The sequence below is a fragment of the Macrobrachium nipponense genome, chromosome 8 (genome assembly GCF_015104395.2).
Source record: "Macrobrachium nipponense isolate FS-2020 chromosome 8, ASM1510439v2, whole genome shotgun sequence".
Classification (NCBI taxonomy): domain Eukaryota; kingdom Metazoa; phylum Arthropoda; class Malacostraca; order Decapoda; family Palaemonidae; genus Macrobrachium; species Macrobrachium nipponense.
The window spans coordinates 112,037,070-112,058,087 of record NC_087203.1 but is presented as its reverse complement, the minus strand read 5'-3'; the positions used below and the strand labels follow the sequence as shown (position 1 = coordinate 112,058,087).

The following is a 21,018-nucleotide window of genomic DNA, read 5'->3' as shown; positions in this document are numbered from 1 at the left end:
GTTAAAATTAGCTTCGCAGGCAAAACTGTCGCGTCCTGTGAAGTATTGGGTAGCACAGGGGATTGTCTGTTTGCATTCGACTGATTAAACCTAATCCTGTGTCCTGATGATTTGCCGACAAAGGGAGGACGATGATGAGAATGAAGAAACGGTGAAAATATTAGTCCAGCTTCACATTACGGTTTCTTGGAGGCCAGGATTGAAAAGTTTGAATCAGTTCTTCCGTAGTTAAGAATGGATTTTAATATTCGCCATGAGCGATGTAAACTTTGCGTAAGTGTGATAAAAGACAACACTGTAGTATGTGAATCAGTTCTTTCGGTGTTAATAATGTTTGTTTATAGTCTTCATAAGCCACATTAACTTTATGTAACTGAGATAAAAGAAAACTCTGTATTGTGTTAAAACCAATTAGTGGCTTATTAATAGCGCCGAGTAATTCATGATAAATGGTTACGTGGGACTTGACAGTAAAAGCTTTTCGTCACCAAGACTTCATAATGCTTAATTTAATTGGAAAAGTCAAGAGATTTTGGGTCATATTTTTCATCGTAATGAACCGAACTTAATGACATTTACTAGAACTGTGTTTTAATGGATTTCCTGTCTGTAACTTTTTTGGGGAATCTTAATGAAATATTATTGGGTTAACTGCTTTGCAAGATATTTTCTGAAGAGCATTGTCGCTGTTGCATTCTTGAGTTTCAAATCAATAGTCCCTGTAAGCCTTTTCCAAGTGAACAGAGCTCAGCCTCTGAATAATAATAATAATAATAATAATAATAATAATAATAATAATAATAATAATAATAATGAAAAGTGATGGACTTCTAAGGAGGCAGGATGCAACCCGGAACCCCACACTATAAATACCACCCAGTCGAATTGGAGGACTGTGATAGAAATTTTGTTTTTTGTTTTTTACTATATACTGATAAACAGTTATGTAATAAAAACCACAATTATATAAATGAATTGTATCGATATATGCAGAAGATAGAACATATATTTTATCTTTTGCATATATTAGTATAATTCATGTTATAATTTGAGATACGTAATAATAATAATAATAATAATAATAATAATAATAATAATAATAATAATAATAATAATAATAATAATAGCATTCCTTTCTCTCGAATCTGAATTACAGTTGCTCAATAACATTGCATTGCCTGCCCTGTTTAGCTCGTTGAATTACAGCGGTAACACCTGTAGGCATGATTACAGCAAAGAAAGGCAGGAAGATCATTTGTGAAGATTATCATCAGCGTATGAATGATTTCGGTTGGAGGATATTCGAGGGAATTCACTGATCAAAAGAATACGAGACCAAGGGAGGTATAGAAGATTCCTGAAGATCTTTTAATTTAGGGAAATGGCAGTATACATAAAATCGTCTACTACAACAGAAATAGATAAGTATGGTTAGAAACTTGAAGACTTAAGGATTGTGGTTAACAGGGCCTTGTACCAGAAGACTGTTAAATGTCACAGAGGTATACAGAGTGATAGCATGAGATTCCCTAAGGCTCCTGAGAAAGGATGACGAAATATTTATTATATGTAGGATAGGAGATCTTACCATACGGAAATATTTATAGAGAGGATTTAAAAGAAGGTTGATTATTATTGATTTTGATGATTGAAGTGAAGGTTCATTATTAATACTGACGATTGGTAAAAAAAAAAAAAAAAAAAAAAAAAGGGCTGTGTGATTCTAAAGGCTTAAGATAATGTACGCTGCTTAGAACGTCAAAGACTTAACCTGGTTCCTATTTAAATATGTTTATTAATCAGTCCCAATATAAAAAAAAAATTAAATCAGTTTTTCCAGCTACCCTTTGATAAAAGAAAGAAAAGGTGGAAGTACAATTAACATTCACAGCAGAAGCCAACAATCGTAACGAATTGGCCTCGACAATATTCGAAAGCAGGAGACGGCAAACAAAAAGCCTCGAGAAACACCGCTCACGAAATTACGGAGAGCAAGAACGACCTGCGCTATATATATATAAATAAGCAAAGTCTAAGTCTGTCCACGATGGCTCCCCGCCCTGTGCACATACACAAGTAATTGAGTTCTAGGGTGGTGGCATAGTCTTAACGCGGGTGTTGGCAGCATGCAAAGATGCCCTGTGCTCGTCTTAGGAAGGCATCGCACGTACTACGGCCATCATTCGCGAGGTGTCAGGGGGAAATTGGACTGAGACCAGGTTGTCTGAGCCTCTACGGTACCCTCTACTAGCCAGAGGGGGGGCGGGGAGGAGGGCGGGGGGGGGGGCAGCCTTTTTCGACTCAAGCGCGGTACACGCAGGTACAAAGACTCCCAACGTGAGAAGGCACATACACGGATGTTTAAGCATTTTGTGAACGGTACCCGGCCATATACATTTACAGTGAATATTTATGTTTATTGTATCTGATTATATAAACAATAAACAACCGTATACATTTATATGAACGATACCCGGCCATATACATTTACAGTGAATATTTAAGTTTATTGTATCTGATTGTGTAAACAATAAACAGCCATATACATTTATTTATATGGACGATACCCGACCATATACATTTACAGTGAATATTTATGTTTATTGTATCTGATTGTATAAACAATAAACAACCGTATACATTTATATGAACGATACCCGACCATATACATTTACAGTGAATATTTATGTTTATTGTACCTGATTGTATAAACAATAAACAACCGTATACATTTATATGAACGATACCCGGCCATATACATTTACAGTGAATATTTATGTTTATTGTATCTGATTGTATAAACAATAAACAGCCATATACATTTATTTATATGGACGATACCCGACAATATACATTTAGTGAATGTTTAGGTGTATTGTATGTGATTGTATAAACAATAATCAACCATATACATTTACAATGGACATTTAGATTTGTTAAAGCATTTTATTTCAATTTTTCCAGATACTGCATATGCTTATGTTCTCCTCCAGCATTAACTGGAAAACAGAGAATTCCAACATAAGAATGCATATACACAGATATGTAAACATTGTGGAATCTATACCCAACTACATACATTTACAATGAATATTTAGGTTTGTTTCAATCATTTGATTACAGATTTTTGCAATTTGTCGAGATGCTGCACTTCAGAAACATTTTTCTCTCGTGCACATCTTGAAAGGCCATAAACTTGAATATATCTCGGTCGATGAATCAGATATTCGTTAAGGAAACAAGACATCACAGGAGAATCTCGGGTACTTATTTTGCCCTTGTCCAGATATCTTGCAAAATACCTCAAAGACGCAATATCTTTCTTCCACCATTCACCAGAGAAAATAGACCCTCATCTGTAAAACTCTAATGAATGAGAGAGAGAGAGAGAGAGAGAGAGAGAGAGAGAGAGAGAAGAGAGAATTGATAGCTCGGTCTGGTGACAACTGTGCTGTGAAGTGATCAAAAGGAGAGGAAACATCGTTGATTACTGATATCAGCTGATTTATCGCTGAAAGTGACGGAATTAGGATACGTTTTAAGGTCTGTGCGCCGCAGTTGCCTTTCAGTACCATGAGCAGAATTGGAATTCAGTACCATGAGCAGAATTGGAAGTGAAATACAGAGTAGAGAGAGAGAGTAAAGAGAGAGAGAGAGAGAGAGAGAGAGAGAGAGATTTCAATACCTATCATAGATTCCGAAGTGAAATGCACAATAGAGGGTGATTTTTCATTGTGAAAATAATTTATGCAAGAACGAGAGAGAGAGAGAGAGAGAGAGAGAGAGAGAGAGGATGCAATACTCTACTCAGAATTCGAAGTTAGATGTAAAACAAAGGAGGAGTTATTCTTCATGGTGAAAAGAATTATATACGAGAGAGAGAGAGAGAGAGAGAGAGAGAGAGAGAGAGAGAGAGAGAGAGAGAGAAGAGTGGCAATGCCCTGCACAGAATTCTAGTGAAACAAACAAAGTGAGGAAAGAGTTCATGGTGAAAAGAATTGCGTATGAGAGAGAGAGAGAGAGAGAGAGAGAGAGAGAGAGAGAGAGATTCAAAATATGGCACATGCTAAAAAGGAAAGAATCAAAGGAAAAGGTGAGATAAAGGGAGGAGGAAGAGGAGAGGAGGAGGAGGAGCCTCCTCAGCAGGAACAACGAGCGAGTGAAGATTTATCACCTGGGTAGTAAAATACTTTGCCAGGTCGACATTAACTGAGCAGATACCCAAGATACTTCAGTAGAGAGTTTTTAGCATATTTCCCCGAGTTTAGGGCCGATGGCACGTGGCATCCTCCTCTCCTGCCATCTCTTTCTTACTGCCAACCGGTCGTTCGGAGATTAGTGTGGCCGTTTCCATCTGTCTAAATTATAAGCTTGTGTAAACGAACGCAGGCTGTCGTCCGTCGATGGGACAGAAGAGAAATGTGGAGGGGGGGGGGGGGGGGGGGGCGATGAAGGAGTTCGCTGGGTACTACAGAAAGAAGAGAGAGATGTATTTCTCTCTCTCTCTGTTTTCATCCATGCCCCGTTAGCCCGGCCTACCCCTTCCTCTCTCTCTCTCGTCCATGCCCTGTTAGTCTGCCTATACCCTTTCCTCTCTCTCTTTCTATTTCCCTCTCGCTCTCATCCATGCCGCGTTGGCCTGCCTACCTCTCTCTCTCTCTCTCTTTTCCATGCCCCGTTAACCCTGCCTACCCCTTCCTTGCTCGCTCGCTCTCTCTCTTTCTCTCATCTTGCACCATGAAATTTTACGACCCAAATAACGTTTTTATTGTCAATCGGTAAGTGGCTGGTAAGGACCAATAACGACCCTTGACACTCAATGCTCAGAAATGCCCGAATAGATATATTGGGTCGTTTGGGGGGAGGGAAATTCACTCTATCCAGAAGCTCTCACGGCGATGATCAGAGAGACAGAGATGATCAATGGACGTGAATGGAAAGATTTATTTATTTTTTTTATTTCTTAGGAAATCTTATTTTGAGACTTCTTCGCAAAACAGGTAATGTTATTGGTCAGTTTGTGGAAATGTCTTAGTTTTAGAAATTATTGATTTATTATTAATTGTTCTTTATTTCTCTTTTGTTTATTCCAGAGTTTATGACGTCTCTTCCAGAGGGTCGTGAGAATAAAGGTCTGGAGCGACAGGTGATTTAGAGGAAAGAAGACGGACCATTGATTCATTTCCAGAAGAAATGGGAGTTCAATCTCGCCCTGTTTAACATATGATGGATTTCCCCCCCGATTAATTTTATAGATTCAGATGTCTGTAGAGATAAGTGCATGATTTCTTTTTATATTTTATCTCGAGGACCTTTAAAAATGAGCTCCGAAGACAGGTGTGGAGCCTTAAAATATTATCTTATTTTTTTCTGTATTATTTAGTCTTGTCTCAAGGTTAAAGAATGGCTTTTTGCTGTTAAATATTACAAACATTCTTCAGGGTAAGATGTACCCCCCAAGGTCTAGGCTGAAGATTCCATCGAGGAGAGAGAGAGAGAGAGAAGACGAGAGAGAGAGAGAGAGAGAGAGAGAGAGAGAGAGAGAGAGAGAGAGAGAGAGAGAGTCTTCCCCTGTCTTGTTAATGAGTTCCTGTGGTATAACTCTAAATAAACTAATTTGCGTATAAATATATATATATATATATATATATATATATATATATATATATATATATATATATATATATATATATATGCATACATTTAAAATAGTCAAGTGTTGATAGATCTCATACAAAGTATATTCCAGTCATGTGTATATATTCACACATCTATAAGAGCGTGTGGGTAGATGTGAGAGATAAATACATTGGTATCTTAATATTCATGAATGTTTATCCAGAATGTTTATCTTTAAGGAAAATGATTATGTCCAAATACAAGCCATTTGATTTATATATATATAGAATTCCATCCTCATAGTGGGAGGGAGACTTTTATAAGTTTCTTATATGCCTTACTTTTATGTTACGTCTTTTGGTTTTTAGTTAAGGAATAAGAAATACCCTTATCCATGTATATCTTACACACATACACTTGTATTATATGTACGACTTAGAGCTGGAGTCTTTTAAAAGTTCCTTATATTACTTCATTTTTATGCATGTCTCTGTTGTTGTGGATTATGGAACTGGCTGCGACCCACCACCGTCGACTAACCACTAGGTAACTTAAATCAATGTCAAGGTCAGCAGAGGCGCAACCTAACTTCTGTTTTCCCTCTGACACTTTTTTTTTATATATCAAAAGTGTATTATCTCACTAACACTTTTTTTTATTAAGTGTTTTCCCATTGGCACTTTTATATATTAAGTGTTATTCCACTGACACTTTTTTATATAAAGTTTTATCACATTGACACTTTTGTGTATCAAATGTTATCCCAATGACACTTTTATAAAAAGAGTGTTATCCACTGACACTAATATTGAGTGTGTTATCCCGCTGACACTATTTTATAAAAAGTGTGTTATCCCAATGACACTTTTTTTTAATCAAGAGCTTGTGGGACAAGCGACCAAAGAGGCGAGGGTAAAGAATCGCTTCCCACCGAGTCAGTGAAGGATGTTGATGTGTTAGGATGTCGCTGATTGCCTTGGGATGTGAAGGACTCTTTGCAACGTCTTCTAACGAGGATGGAAGCGACAAAAGTGCTCTCACTTGATGAGCTCATGGAGGAAGGAGGTTGTTCTGTCCAAAGGTGGTGGTTTTTTTTATTCTCTCTCTCTCTCGTCTTCTTTGTTTATGATGAAGTGTAAGGTGTCGTCGTGAAGTGCAAATGAGCTATTGCCTTTATAAGATATGTATATATTCGATTTCTCTCTCTCTCTCTCTCTATCTCTCTCTCTCGCAAAGGGTCGATGACACATCATCAGGTTATCCCTTTCACCCTCTTTCTCGCGTTTGCCAATTCCTTACATTTGTTTCTTATTTTTTTGTATTTCCTTATTATTTTCTACTATTTTACTCCTTCCTCTTGTGGAAATGAGAGGAAGGAAACCCTTCACCAATTTATGGCCCAGATCCCACCCCTGTGAATCATTCTCTCTCTCTCTCTCTCTCTCTCTCTCTTGCGTGTTAGCTGTTAGACTTAGGCTGCCAATTCTATATATATAAAAAAACGTGAGTTGTAGGGTCATATTTTCCTGCTGTCAAACGTTATGAGAGGGAGCTTCCTTCTTCTGCTTGCTTGTGCATGCACGCCTTCTTATTTATTTATCTTTTTGTGCTTCGGTTCATTTTCCAGTCCTATACATTCACGGTAACCGGTTTTTGTTGATGTTCGTAATATTTATTTAATAAGCCTAGGTCACGGTTCAGTTACCAAAAGGTAGAAGGATATACTTGGTAAATTAATTATCTACGTTAATATCTTGTTTGAATGTTTAATTACATCACGTATTGGTCTCTTTCTTTGGACGAATGCGTTGATTTTGCATCAGTATAGAAATCAGTTATCAAAAGGTAGAAAGATATGCATGGTAGATTAATTATCTACTTTAATATCTTGTCTGAATGTTTAACTACATTACGTGTTGGTCTCTTTTTCTTTGGACGAATACGTTGACTTTACATCAGTATAGAAATACATTGTATTAATGGCATACCTTGGTAATCACACCACGTCAAAACCTATATCTATTTTGGTAAACATTCATGCAGAATTACATTGTGTAATTTTTAAACTTGAAACGCGTTACCTTTGTTTAATAAAGACCTAAGGGAACCTACTTTATATCTGATGGATGGACGTCACAATGAAAACAATGTCGAGGATCTACTTATAAAAACACAAAAGAAGAAAACACTAAACATGCCATCCATGCACTTGAAGCGAATTAGGTTGGGAGCCAATATTCCTAGTTTCCCTCAGATACACTCAACCTATATATATAGCTAAGCTTTTCTATGTAATGCACGTCATGAAGACTTTAATTCCTTTAAGATCAATGGAAGTTCAAGCAGCATTTAATATTTCCTGGTTAATTTTCTATTTAAAATAATAGTTACTGGGACATATAGGATAAGTTCGAGTACGTGGAAGTATGGGGTGTTAGTGAAAAATTTCGAATGATGGACAAAAAATCAATTAATTATTCTATTTAAAAAATTCGAATAATAATAATTGGGATTAACAGGGAGAAGGTTCGAGGAAATGAAAATGTAAACAGAAAAAATCGAATATAAATGACAGTAAGTGTAATAATTGAATCAGTAATTTCAAGAAATAAAAAATCGATTAATTATTTAAAACATTCGTATAATAATAATTGGGATTAACAGAGAGAAGGTTCGAGTAAGTGAAAATATATAAAGAAGAAAAAAAATTTAATGAAAAAATCGAATAGTAAAAATAACAAGTGTGTGATCATTAATTCAATAATTCCCACAGCATCATGTAAGGACACATTATACTGATTCATGAGGTTATGAATTTCCTTCCCCACTATATCTCCTGGTCTTCCTCCCCACTGACCAAAAGCAGATGATAATGTTTCCTGCCACTGGGACCTTGGTCTCACCTCCATATGTCTTTCAGGGACCCTTTGCTCAATTTAACAATCGCAGCTGCGTCATAGAATGACTTCTTTAAGACTAAAAATGTCTTGGCTTCTTGATTGTGAATAGCCCTTATGTATGACACTCAACAGATATTTCCTGATCATTCATAAACACGTGAATATTAATGAAAAACGTAAAGCTAACTAATCTCGTTATTATACATTGCTTTATTATGTTTTTTTCTGTGGAATAACTTCTATATATTCCCCTATCCATATTATTTTATATTCATTTGAATATCATTTTTTTATTTTCTTTTCAACTTTTTGTAAGAATGCATTCCTTGCATTCATACCATCTTTTGACTTTGTTTTCATCCATTTAACATCATTCAATTTAATGAATTGGCAGCTAAACGTGCTCCTTAATTTCATGAGAAGAAGTAATGATATGGAGGGAAAAATGATTAAAATACCTAGAAATGCAACAAAGGCTTAAACATTTAAGTGAATGCAGATAACTGTGTTATAAGTGTGGACAGCATTTTGATGCTGCTTTCAAAGGTAATTTTGATCTTTTAAGAAAGAAAAACCATCTCGTACTTGTTGGGAAGTTGGGGTTCAAGATAAAAAGTCTTGATAAAGTTTTTTTTTTTCAAATTACGAATTTTAACTGCTTCTGCTTCGAATGGAGGCTTGCTTCCTGGTCGTATTCCTAACTAACTGTTTGAGGGCCTAGGCGCGAGTCTTTATTTTTTTTAATGCAGAGGTAAGTCTTTATTGAAATTTTAATGACAGAAGTTAGATTGTGAAATAGGCTCTCCTGTTTTTCGTCCATTTGTTATCAAGTGTTTACATTTGAAAAGGAAGATTTCTTTCACACACAATATATATATATATATATATATATATATATATATATATATATATATATATGTGTGTGTGTGTGTGTGTGTGTGTGTGTGTGTGTGTGTATATATACATACTCACGTGTGTATACACGCGTCTGCGTGCAAGCCGTATATAGTAAATGCAAGAATATGAATGTACTTATTATGAAATTTGAGATAACAGCCTTTATTCAATATTTTCAGCCTGATGTTTAAATACTTCGTTACGCGAAAGATTCTGTTACTATTTTATTTTTAAACAACAATAATCATATAAGCATTACGTCATACCCAGAATTAAACAAATATACAAGAAATTATATTATTATTACTTGACACACAAAAAATAAATAAAATCAAAATGTAAGATTACAACAAAAACAACGAGTAGGGAAGGAGTGCTATGTTTGTGTGTGTGTGTGTTGGGGGGAAAGTGTGGGGGGGGGGGGGGGGGTTGGGGGTAGGGGGGGGTAAGACGTTTAAGGCAAGGCATCGCCTCTTGTAATATGCATTATGATCTCCATTAGCTAAAACAAACGGGGTCTAAGTGATCAACAGTGAGTCAAGTAAGAACACCAAGGTCAGCATGGAAGAGAGAATAATTGAGGTAGGTTCTTTTTTTCTTAAGATCGTCTATTTTCGTCGGGTAAATAATAATAATAATAATAATAATAATAATAATAATAATAATAATAATAATAATAATAATAATAATAATAATGGTAAGCTGCTTCCAGGAAATTAATTAGTAAAAGTGTGCATTTTTAATTTCACTTTCCAACACTTACACAACACACATCTAACAACGTATTCATACTGTTCTTAGGTTGTGTACGCATGTTTGCATACACACACACACACACATATATAGTATGCATCTACATACACACAATATATATATATATATATACGTATATATACATATATAATATATATAGTATATATGTTATAATATATATATATATATATATATATATATATACTATATATATATATTATATATATATATATATACATAGACCTCACGGTAATAAATATTCAATACAAATATCTTTAAAGTCTAAGTAGAGTTTAAACTGGCATTAAAATATCTCGGTGTGTGATGCTGAATATTAGCAACGTAGCTATTGCTGATAAGTACTATTTTACAATACTAATGAAAGCAACAGTATGAAAACAGTAACAATAGCATCACTAGTAATGATTCCTTAAGAAAAATAATAAGATAATGAAAACGCTGAGAATGACGTCACTCTTTGAACGGGAAACCGATGCGCGAATAATAATTAATATACTTTCGGGCGGCTTGAGTAAGACGTTATACCTTCGACGAGAGATAACCAGTATAGTGTGTTCATGAAGGTCTCTCCTCACATATATTTTTCCTCTTTCTTTGGTCGACCAATAATTCCGAGATTGTTGTTATTACGCTTAAATTATCAGTGGCAACGTAGGGCATTATAAGAAGATATAACCCCAAAAAAAGGAGAGAGAGTGAGAGCGAGAGAGAGAAATGAGACTGGTGGAAGGTGGTCTGTGTCATTTGCTTTCAGTCCCTGATAATAGTGGTTGTTCGCGTTTTATCATTGTAATGTCTGGTATTGCTTTTTGCCCCCGTGAGATTCTAAAGCTATAAATACGGTCCTTCCATTATCGGTAATATACACCCGTTTTATTTATTTAATTTATAAGTACTACGAGGTAGAAGTCAATCTCGCTTATATGAATGGAAACCGATAATCGGAGTCGTGAATTTTCTTATTTTATGTTCAGGCGTGAATTGTCTTATTTTTTTCCGATGTGAATTGTTTTTATGCATGTTCTTCCTTTATTATTCATTTATTCATTCACTCTTCCATTCATTCATTCCAGAGTTCTTTATATTGACTACCAATTTATTTTCATTGATGGTTTGTTTTTGTTATGAAAAATGCTTACCAAACGCTCCATGATTCTTAACAAAGACATCTATGACTGTTATCGGTATTATTACCGATGTCGAGAGAGGAGAGGACGAGAGAGAGAGAGAGAGAGAGAGAGAGAGAGGCGACTTTGTTTGTAGTTATCGTCAGCTTCTTATCACTGTACCTTACGGATCCTTCTATAGCATTTAATCAGTATAACACGTCATTGGCAATGTGCGTTCTTGTAGTTTCAAAATGAAAAAGTTTATTGAAATATATTTTTCTATATTGTCTGCTAAAAAACGCCAAAGAACAACGAAAGAAAGGCGAGTTTTTTTTTTTCAAAGTTGTAGATCAAGTTTTCTTTTGTGCCTCGTATGTATCCGTCGTATGCCCGTGTATATTCTCATCTACTATCCTTTGCACTGTCTATCGCGCAGATGTGAAGAAGTCAATAATGCTCCAGGTGAGTCCAAAAGCAAAGTTTTAACAAAATGTTTAAAGCACTACTAACGCCGGCCTCCTCCTCCTCCTCCTCCCCACCCCCACCCCTCCTCTTCCAGAACGACGCGCCCGCCAAGTTCCAGACCGTTTCGTATCCGTTGCAGATTGCATCGCGTTTATTGAACGATCGAAGGTTCTCCCGAGCGCCACTAGATGGCAGCAGCTGCAGCAGACTGTTAGCACGCGTTACTGCGGTCAGATGAGTGGTGACCTCCGAGCATGGTACGCCTGTTATCCTGCTCTCGGCAATAAACGTCACTGCAATTTATCCTACAACACATTTTCTCCTCCCTTTTCACTGGGAGATGATCGAAGAGACTCTTCTCGATCTGGCGCAATTCCTCACCAGGAGATCTGTCAGGATTTTAGCGATTGAAAGGCTCAAATTAGGTAGTTTAGACAGATTTTTCACTTTCTCGACTCGCGAACTTGTTCGTCAATGCTCTCACTTCGATGTCTCGGCATGTTAAGACACCCATGCTATGTTTACATCACTTCGAGGGCGGTTATATTTACTGGTATTTAAATGATGCTATACATATTGACAGTCTGAAATAGATTATAGCCCATTCATATACACTTTTCGGGGCAGGTAAAGATTTTACAAGGGGTCAAGTACACCTTTTTCTTCTCTCCTCTCTCTCTCTCTTTCTCGTTTGACACACAGGCCGCCAACCCCTGTGGTTTATGGTCGATCGAAGGTCCATTCGACACTTCATAAACGGTTTAGAGAACAGCCACTGAAGCACTAGAGACAATGTTTTTTCTTCTTCTTCTTCTCCTAAAGAAATGACACGCTTAATGAAAATAGCCCTCCTGCTGATGTTTTAAAACAGGGTATTGAATCTTGAATACGAATGAGACTTCACCTGATCTCAAAAGCTCCATTCGCTCGCCCATCACTTTTTACAGTAAGAGAAACATGCTTTCACATAAAAGAATTTCAGACAGGACACAATATCATGCTTGTTAAAGAAGAGCTCAATCACGCCCCACAAGACTCTTATACTGTAGTTAATCGCTGGCACACACACATACACACACACACGTGTGAGACGATAGGTCATCGTGGTGCCTGCTGGACGGAGAATTAGTACACAGACATGAGGAAGGAAGGACACTGAGATAAAGAGAAAGAGAGAGAAAGAGATAGCAAAGCGTAGTAATGGGGAGGGGAAAATGTAATGCCTTCTACGTAATATAGGGATCGTGCAACATAAACATCAATAACACTGCAGTTTCTGTAAATGAACTCTATCACATCGTGCAATGACAACACTCACTACTATAATATATATATGCACGACATCGACACATGCACTACTACAGATTTTGGCACCGCACGACAAATCCTGCGTGTCTTCTGCTTTGAATGAACTTTTCGTCTTCAGTTTCTCTTTTGATTTTGAAAGACTTATCATCGTCTTTTAAATTTTTTTTTTTCTAGCAATGTTCACTGTTCATTCGTCATAGTTTCTGACAGTTTATACACCATTGATCGATACGCAATCGAGATTTTTTTTTTTTAGCACAACACTCGAAATGACTTCAGTATACTTTGTTTATTTTTTCGGGGAAGACATGAAAGTTCGTGTCCCTCTGTGGCAAACATTTTCAGCGAGAGGGTCCTGGCGGGGCAACGACACACAAGCAAGAGCTTCTCTTTCCTGTCAGGCTCTCGCGGGGAAGTTGTCAGGGGATGGAGAAGTTGGGGAAGAGAGAAATGACTGATCATCATAGCGTTGGAAATCAACATGAAACTGCCTACTGGAAGGACAATCCAGGCGAAATCACAGAGGAGGTGGTGAGGTAGAGGGGCGTGCACTTTTAAAACAGACGAATCTACATAGGACGTGTTAGAAGGTGGAGGAGGAGGAGGAGGGGGCCAGGAGGAGGTAGGTGACGAAGGGGAAGCAGTGGAGAAAGCAACGATCGAACTTACCTGTGATGGACATCCAGGGATATCGAGGGATGTCTGGGATATGAGGAGTAGGTGCCGTAGGCTGACTGCAGGAGTTGAGAGGATTCGTGACGTTGTTCTGATGGAAGTACTGGGCCATGTTGCTTGTAGTTGCACAGTTTTGCAGGTTAAGGCCGTACTGGGACATATCCGTTGCCCCAGTCTGCGAGTACCGGCACTGCTTGTCGGCATCTGTGGTGGCTGTCATAGCGCTGAAGGGCGACATGTTGGAGGCCGCATTGCTAGACAGCTGATGTGAAGTGACACTTACGTATGGATACATACTTCTGGCTTGAGAATTGTAGTTGACCAGGTTAGCCGCGGCCGACTCCTGGTACTTTGGCAGAATACTATCAATGCTATTAATATAATTTGAACTCATTGTTCACATAATTCTCCCCAGTGGTAACTACTTAGTAACAACTGTGTACACACCAGCGTCGACTACCTGTGATGGCAAATGAATCCTTTTCAGAATTAGACACCAGGCACGAGAACCGCGAGAGCGGTAAACAAGTCTGCCCAATCAGTAGGTAAGGGAGCCCGGAGAACCAATAAGCGCTCGCCTTGGTTGGACCTTCATTATTAGCGCGATAAGGCCGGGAGGGAGAGCGCGACTACACTCAAAACACTATCGCCATCTGTGGACCAATCGCAGAACTAGGCGCTGAAGCCAGCCAATACGGGCTGCGCCGCCATCTTGAATATGGGCTGGAGGGTGCGACGCCAACTGCCGTCACACAAACACACATCTCGGGAATCAACGAAATTATGGGAGGCACGCTCCTGGCGGTGTTATTACAAGCGCTCCTCCTCGAAGCTGCCCGCACTGGACCCCAGCAGGTAATTTTAGCGAGTGTAGCTAGTGTTATAAGGTGTGTAAGTGAACCATGTTAGCCTCGGGAGCTTGCAAGGCTCCCGCTCCACGTCACGCATCTGCTTGTCGGTCCTGCGTCCTCCTCCCCGAGAGAAGTCTACTCCTCCTCCTCCTCCTCCTCCTCCATCCCCGCCTCCGTCCCTCCTCCTCCTCCTCCTCCTCCGTCGACAACGACCCTCCCCAATCCCCCTCCCCTCTGCGGTCTTTTCCTCCTTACCCCACAAGAATTTTCAAAGGTCTAGTGGTCTGGTGTGCTGACGATAAACTATCAAAAATGAATCAAATGTCAACTGCTGGGAAGTCGTAAGTCTCCGTGTTCCAGCCTGTCAAAATAACATCCGTCAGAGGTGTGCATGACTGAATGACTAACTGACTGACTGACAGCGGGAGTAAGAAGAAGAAGAAGGATAAGGAGAAGGGGGAAAAGAGGAGAACATGCCTCTACGACGTGTTTGTCATATGCCAAAAAATTCTGCAGTCTCGGATCGAGTCGGAACTGGAAGGAAAAATCCGGAACACCAAAAAGTTCTCTAGATTTCGTTAACGTTGTAATTATATTCGCGAGAGACGCTTTTATTGGGCCGTTGAGGTAATCCTGTCTTTATCATTTATTTTATTTTTTCACATCCCCATCTCTTGCATAAACAAAAGAGTTGTTTTCATAATTATCCGTGAGTCCTTAACTACGAGATCTGACCTGAATTCTATTGAAATTGTGCCTACAAAATTCCACAAATTTAGGTCCACTCTAGACAAAAGCAATGGTGTACGTAATCAAAATACGTAAACATCCATGAAATCCTAAAATAACTTGCGTTCGATCAATTGATTTTTTTCTGAAATATTTTGAAAATGTTCTTTTATGACACATCTAACGCTGGTCCCATTTTTGTAAATTTCTACTGACAGTAAATAATTTTAATTTGTGGAAGGAAATTTTTATTCGTGGAAAATAACTTAAGAAATTTTTAAAAAACGGTAAGTTTGAACTTGTGGTTTTACTTATTCCAAAATATGGCCCTTTATCATGGTCCTTGATATTGCATTGATATTATTTTTTTTATTAGTTAATTTGTGCTATAATAAAATTTATACGTATCAAACAATATTTTTTTCTCATATGACAAAATTAACGAACGAAATTTGTGCTGTAATAAAAATGCGTACTTATCAAACAATTCTTTATGATATTACAAAAATTAGCGAACGAAATTTGTTCCGTAATAAAAATTTATACCTATCAAAGAATTTTTTTTTCTGATATGACTAAAAATTAGCGAACGAAAAACCGTTGAAATCGCTCATCGCCAATATCCTACGATGCTTATACAGGCCGTCCATTTTCTCAAGACATAACTCATCCCGACACCTTCATTCATCCGCCGGTAAATAAAATGAGGCAAATCGGCGAAAATGTCGGCGGTCCCGTCCGCCGACGGGAAAATGGAGTTATCGGCGCCGCGTCGAGCGGCGACGACCCGCCCTTCGTATCTCCTGCAGCCCAGCAAATGGCGACGCCGTGAAATCGGGCGTCCCTCGCCGCCGATCGAATTCCGCCGTCTCTTCGGCTTTTCGGCCCAGGGCGAACGATGGTTGTTCGAGTGGGCGCTGGGCTACTTCTCGACATAATCTAGAAACGGAACAACTCTCTATTTCTGGAAGAAAATTCCGGCGTCCTCTAGACGGGCGGCGCCTGTGAAAGGAAATCAGTTTCATTGGTGCGGATTCGATCTGAATTGTTCGCCGTGATAATGGCTGCGGATGACGGATCTATCGATTTGCGCTGGAGCGAAGGTGCGTATTGGATTCGCTTTTGGTTTGTTTATATTATTATCTACTGTGCAACGACACGTAATAGAAATCGTATGTATGTGAAAGCACGCCATTGTGAAGAGTCTGTCAGATCACTAGCAAACGAAATTTATATATTATAATATAATTATATAATATATATATTAATATATATATATATATATATATTAATCACATTTATATATAATATAATATATATGTGTATATGTATTTATATAAGTTATATGTATGTATATATGTATATATAAAAATCTAAATGTATGTATATATTATAATTAACGAATTAATTAATTAATATAGAATTAATTAAATTTAATTGTATATATATTAACGATATATGTATATTATAAGAATATATATGTATATATATATATATATCTGGGTGGTGTATTTATATATATATATATTATATAATATTTATATATATATAGATAGATATATTTTATATAAAATTTTGTAGAATGTTTATATATAGAGAATATTATATATATATATATATATAATATAATATATATATATATAATATATTATATATGATATATTATATATATATATATATATATATATATATATATATTATATTATTATATATATAAAACATTAACGTGCGCGTGTGTGTGAATATATATACGTATCTACAAAATTTTCTATTTATTCCGGTCTCAGAATGAATACCGAATAACGCGCCAGGAGCAGAAAACACGCTACGTAAAATGTTATATAGATGTAAAGACTAAAAATACAAACGTGTATATTATATATATAAATATATCATATATATTATACTATATATATATATATATATATATATATATATATATATAGATATATATATATATATATATATATATATATAATGTATTCTCGCTCTCATTTATATATTACATAAATATGTGAGACTGATTGCGCCGATGGCGAATTATATTTGTACTTATTTTTACAGATAATTTTCAAGCCGAATTTTCTGAACTTTCTTCAAATTCGATACCAAACATTGACGGATTTCTTCGTTGTATTTTTTTTCTTTTTCTTTTTTTTTTGCCTTCGCCTTTTATTTTTCAAGTTAGTATTTTTCTGAGCTGTCTTTTTCGAAATTCGTTGTAATTTTATAACGTCATTCTTGTGATGATTTTATTGTTTGATTTTCCGAATTCGTTGTAATTTTATACCGTCATACTTGTGATGATTTTATTGTTGTGAAAAGAATTGCGCGCGAATGACAGTGCGCGCGTATTTCCGTGGCATTCCGGGAGAGTTACAGCGGTGTATTGTTATTTAAAATTATTATTATTATTTTTTTTTCGTTGAGAATTTTATTACTCTTGCCATATTTCGGTGCGAAGATTGATATAATTATTATTATTATTAATTCTCGGAAAGTAAGTGAATAGTAAAGAGCGCTTATGAGTCGCGGCATTGGAGAGAGATGCTCCGCGTGATATTTGTTACCCTTGATTCAATTCCCGAGGAGAGAATAAAGTGAGGACAGTGTATACGAGAAACTTTTACAGGTAGCGCAGGAAAGCACCTTAAAGAGAGCAAAAGAAAAAAAAATGAAATAAAACCTCCCAAAAAAAATCTACCGCTAAAGACAGTAAAACCGGGCGGCCAGAGAGACGAGAAAGGAAGAGAGAGAGAGTGTGTGAGTGTGAGAGATCGGCGGTCGGAGGCGTAGCTGATTTGCCGAATTGGAGGTTTAGTTTTTTTTTTAGTTGAGGGGGGAGGGGGAGAAGGTGGTGGATGTGTTCTTATAGGCCTAGTGATTGGAGGCTAGGCTTAGTTTTAAAAGTGGTCAACAACATCTTTTTTGAAAGGGTTATTGTGGGTTCGTGTGACCAGTCTTACTTTCGTCGGGGTGTAAGGAAGGACGGTGGTGGGATTGGGTGAAGTCTCCGCTCCTCCCGCTGATCCAGAGGGAAATATTCCTAAATTTCCCTTATCAGGGACGAAGGAAATCCCTAAAGTTTCCTACAGGGATTAATCGCTCTTCTGAACGCATTTGGAGATGTGTGGCGGTAGCGTAGCGTAAGTGGAATATTGTGGAAATAATTCTGTAGATTTGTTTGCGTCGACTTCTGCCACTGGTCCAGCGACATTCGAAGGATTATTTGGAGTGACGGCATTAAAAGTGACTATTTTAAAATCAGTGAAATAATTAATAATTAACGAAAGAATTAACTCGAAGCGTTTTGGTCGTCGCGCTATCCCGTCCCTCTCGATGAGAGCATATATATATTTTTAAATGCAGTTTAAAGTCTCTTAACTGATGAACGAAATCAAACACAAAACCCTAAAATTAGATTATACCAAACCTGAAAGATCGAGAATCGACAACAATGTTTCGGGTACAGTTTGTTTTCAGTGTTCTTTCAGCGGTCCATTGAGCTCATATAGTGGCGGCGGAGGTGGTGGGTCCGATACACTGGTTTGGAACTGTTGTCGGTCGGACAAGAAGAGAGAGAGAGAGAGAGACGGAGAGAGAAAGAGAGAGAGAAGATGAGATAAATAGCTATATAGAAACAAAGACAGACGGATGATAGATAGAAAGGTTCCTTTTTCCACTTCACACACAGTGATGATGTGCGATTTGGACTTCCACCTCCACTACCACTCTCACTCACTCACTCACTCACTCACACTCACTCACACGCAGACGAGACTCGGAAGGGGGGGTGGGAGGGCGGTGCCCCCGGGAACACAAAGTCACTTGGTAAATGCACTGTTTTGAAAGGGGAGCTAAACTCGAGCTTGACTGAACAAATCCGCGAATCGTCGTGGTTCCCTCCCAGAGACCCACACTCGATCGGAGGTCTGCCTGTTAACTAACCCGCCTTGGCCCCCAAATACACACTATATTGCACACACACACACGCACTGCCTCTCTCTCTCTCTCTCTCTCTCTCTCTCGGCGGCTACCACCACCACCACCGCCACCAACCACCATGGCGTGCAACCACTGCCTTGGGTTTAGGGAGCGACACTTGGGACTAGGCTCATGTTTAGCGAAGGTGGTGACGCCGACGACGCTGACGACGCTGCTGCTTCTTCTCCTACTGCTGCTTCTGCTTCTTCTTCTGCTTCTTCTTCTGCTGTTGTTGTTGGCGATAATGATGGAGAAGGTTGAAGGTGGTGGAGGAGGAGGAGGAGGAGGAGGAGGAAGGGGAGGGTAGAGGGAGTTATAGACAGTGTTGGTGACGGCGTAGGTGGATAGTTCATTTTCTGGCAATGCATCGTCTGCTTCACGTGTGTTGGAGAGGGAGGGAGGGAAGGAGGGGGTGGGAAGGGGAAAATGAATAAGAGGAAGAAGTGAGTGACAAGCCAGAGCCAAAGAGAGAGAGAGAGAGGGAGGGAGTGACGTTGCCAGTAGCCCCATCCCCTCCCTACCCCCCTTCCCTGCACCAAAGGACCTATCTCACCATATCCCCTCTCTTCCTTACCATGCCCATTCCTGAAGTAAGCAAGGATGATAAGGGGAAAAGGGGGGTGGGGAATGAGACCCCTTCGGCAAAGGGGGAGGGGGAGGGGGTGAAGGGGGACCGCGAGACCTTATGACCTTGTAATTGTCTTCTGCAGCGCCAGTTGCATCACACATTGCTTGTTTTGGGGGTCTCCGCGAGAGGTAAGTAATTAACCCCTCTTCGTTCGGATTTAGTAAAGGAGAAATAAATTAAATAAAAAAAAAAAAAAAAAAAAAAAAAAAAAACCCCCCCAACCTCCCTACACTACCCCGCGTCTGAATTTAACAAAAGAGAAGCGGATTAACCCCCCCGTCCTCGTTCGGATTGTAGCGAACGTTTGTTTTACAGAGCCTCTTTGGCACTTGCACTAACCAGAGAATCCCTTTTCAACCTTCCGCCAGGTGATCTCCTGTCCTCTACCCTTCTCTCCCCCTCCCCCTCTCCCTCCCTTTCCCTCCCCCCCTCCCCCGATTCCTGAATCATCTACCTTTTAATCGATATCATCCCTTGATTGGCTTATCTATTCCGGATATTGCAAGGGCGGCAAATTGATTCTTAACTCGGGAAATAATATTTGTACGAGTTTCCTCGTCACTTGCTATTCGAAAGACTAGTGGGTACCGCTGCTTATTTACTTTATCAGTTCATTAATTACTTCTGTCCTTTACCTTGTGTTTGTAGTGATCGATTGAATCTTCTGACAGGCGACCCGGGTTCTTTTTTTATTTAAGTACAATAATGATAATAATAATAATATATATATATATATATATATATATATATATATATATATAATATATATAATATATATATTTATATATATATATATTTGTATATACATGCATATATATATATAAATATTTATATATTACATTAATACATTTACATATTATACTTACAGAATTTATTGGTAGTGACATAAACCGATTTTGAGTCCACGAAAAACAGAGACAATGCATGTAAAAGTACTATAATTAGAAGAATCACATACCATTTCTCATGTAAAGCAAAAAAAAAAAAAAAAAAAAAGGTTCGCATGAGAAAAGTGTATGAAGGAAATATTTTATTTTCCCCTCTGGAAATATTCGACTCTTACCGCTCCTCAATTGGGC

General features: G+C 38.0%; 1 protein-coding gene and 1 long non-coding RNA gene across 4 annotated transcripts in view; one reads left to right on the top strand and one right to left on the bottom strand.

The window, feature by feature from the left end:
• LOC135222959 (homeobox protein abdominal-A homolog) overlaps positions 1 to 19,535 on the bottom strand; it is a 189,184-nt gene extending 169,649 nt beyond the window's left edge. The window contains exons 1-2 of one of the 3 annotated variants that reach the window (XM_064261427.1): positions 19,092 to 19,535; positions 13,742 to 14,207 (exon numbers count right to left, since the gene is read on the bottom strand). In XM_064261427.1, the coding sequence (XP_064117497.1) occupies positions 13,742 to 14,141 (400 nt within the window). In that variant the 5' untranslated portion in view covers positions 14,142 to 14,207; positions 19,092 to 19,535. Of the gene's footprint in view, positions 1 to 13,741; positions 14,417 to 18,760; positions 19,069 to 19,091 lie in introns of those variants that run through there. The other 2 variants (XM_064261426.1, XM_064261428.1) reach the window with 2 other exon arrangements.
• Positions 14,469 to 21,018, top strand: part of LOC135222960 (uncharacterized) — a 183,391-nt gene continuing 176,841 nt past the window's right edge. The window contains exon 1 of the long non-coding RNA XR_010316407.1: positions 14,469 to 14,602. This is a non-coding gene — a long non-coding RNA (uncharacterized LOC135222960). The remainder of the gene's footprint in view (positions 14,603 to 21,018) is intronic.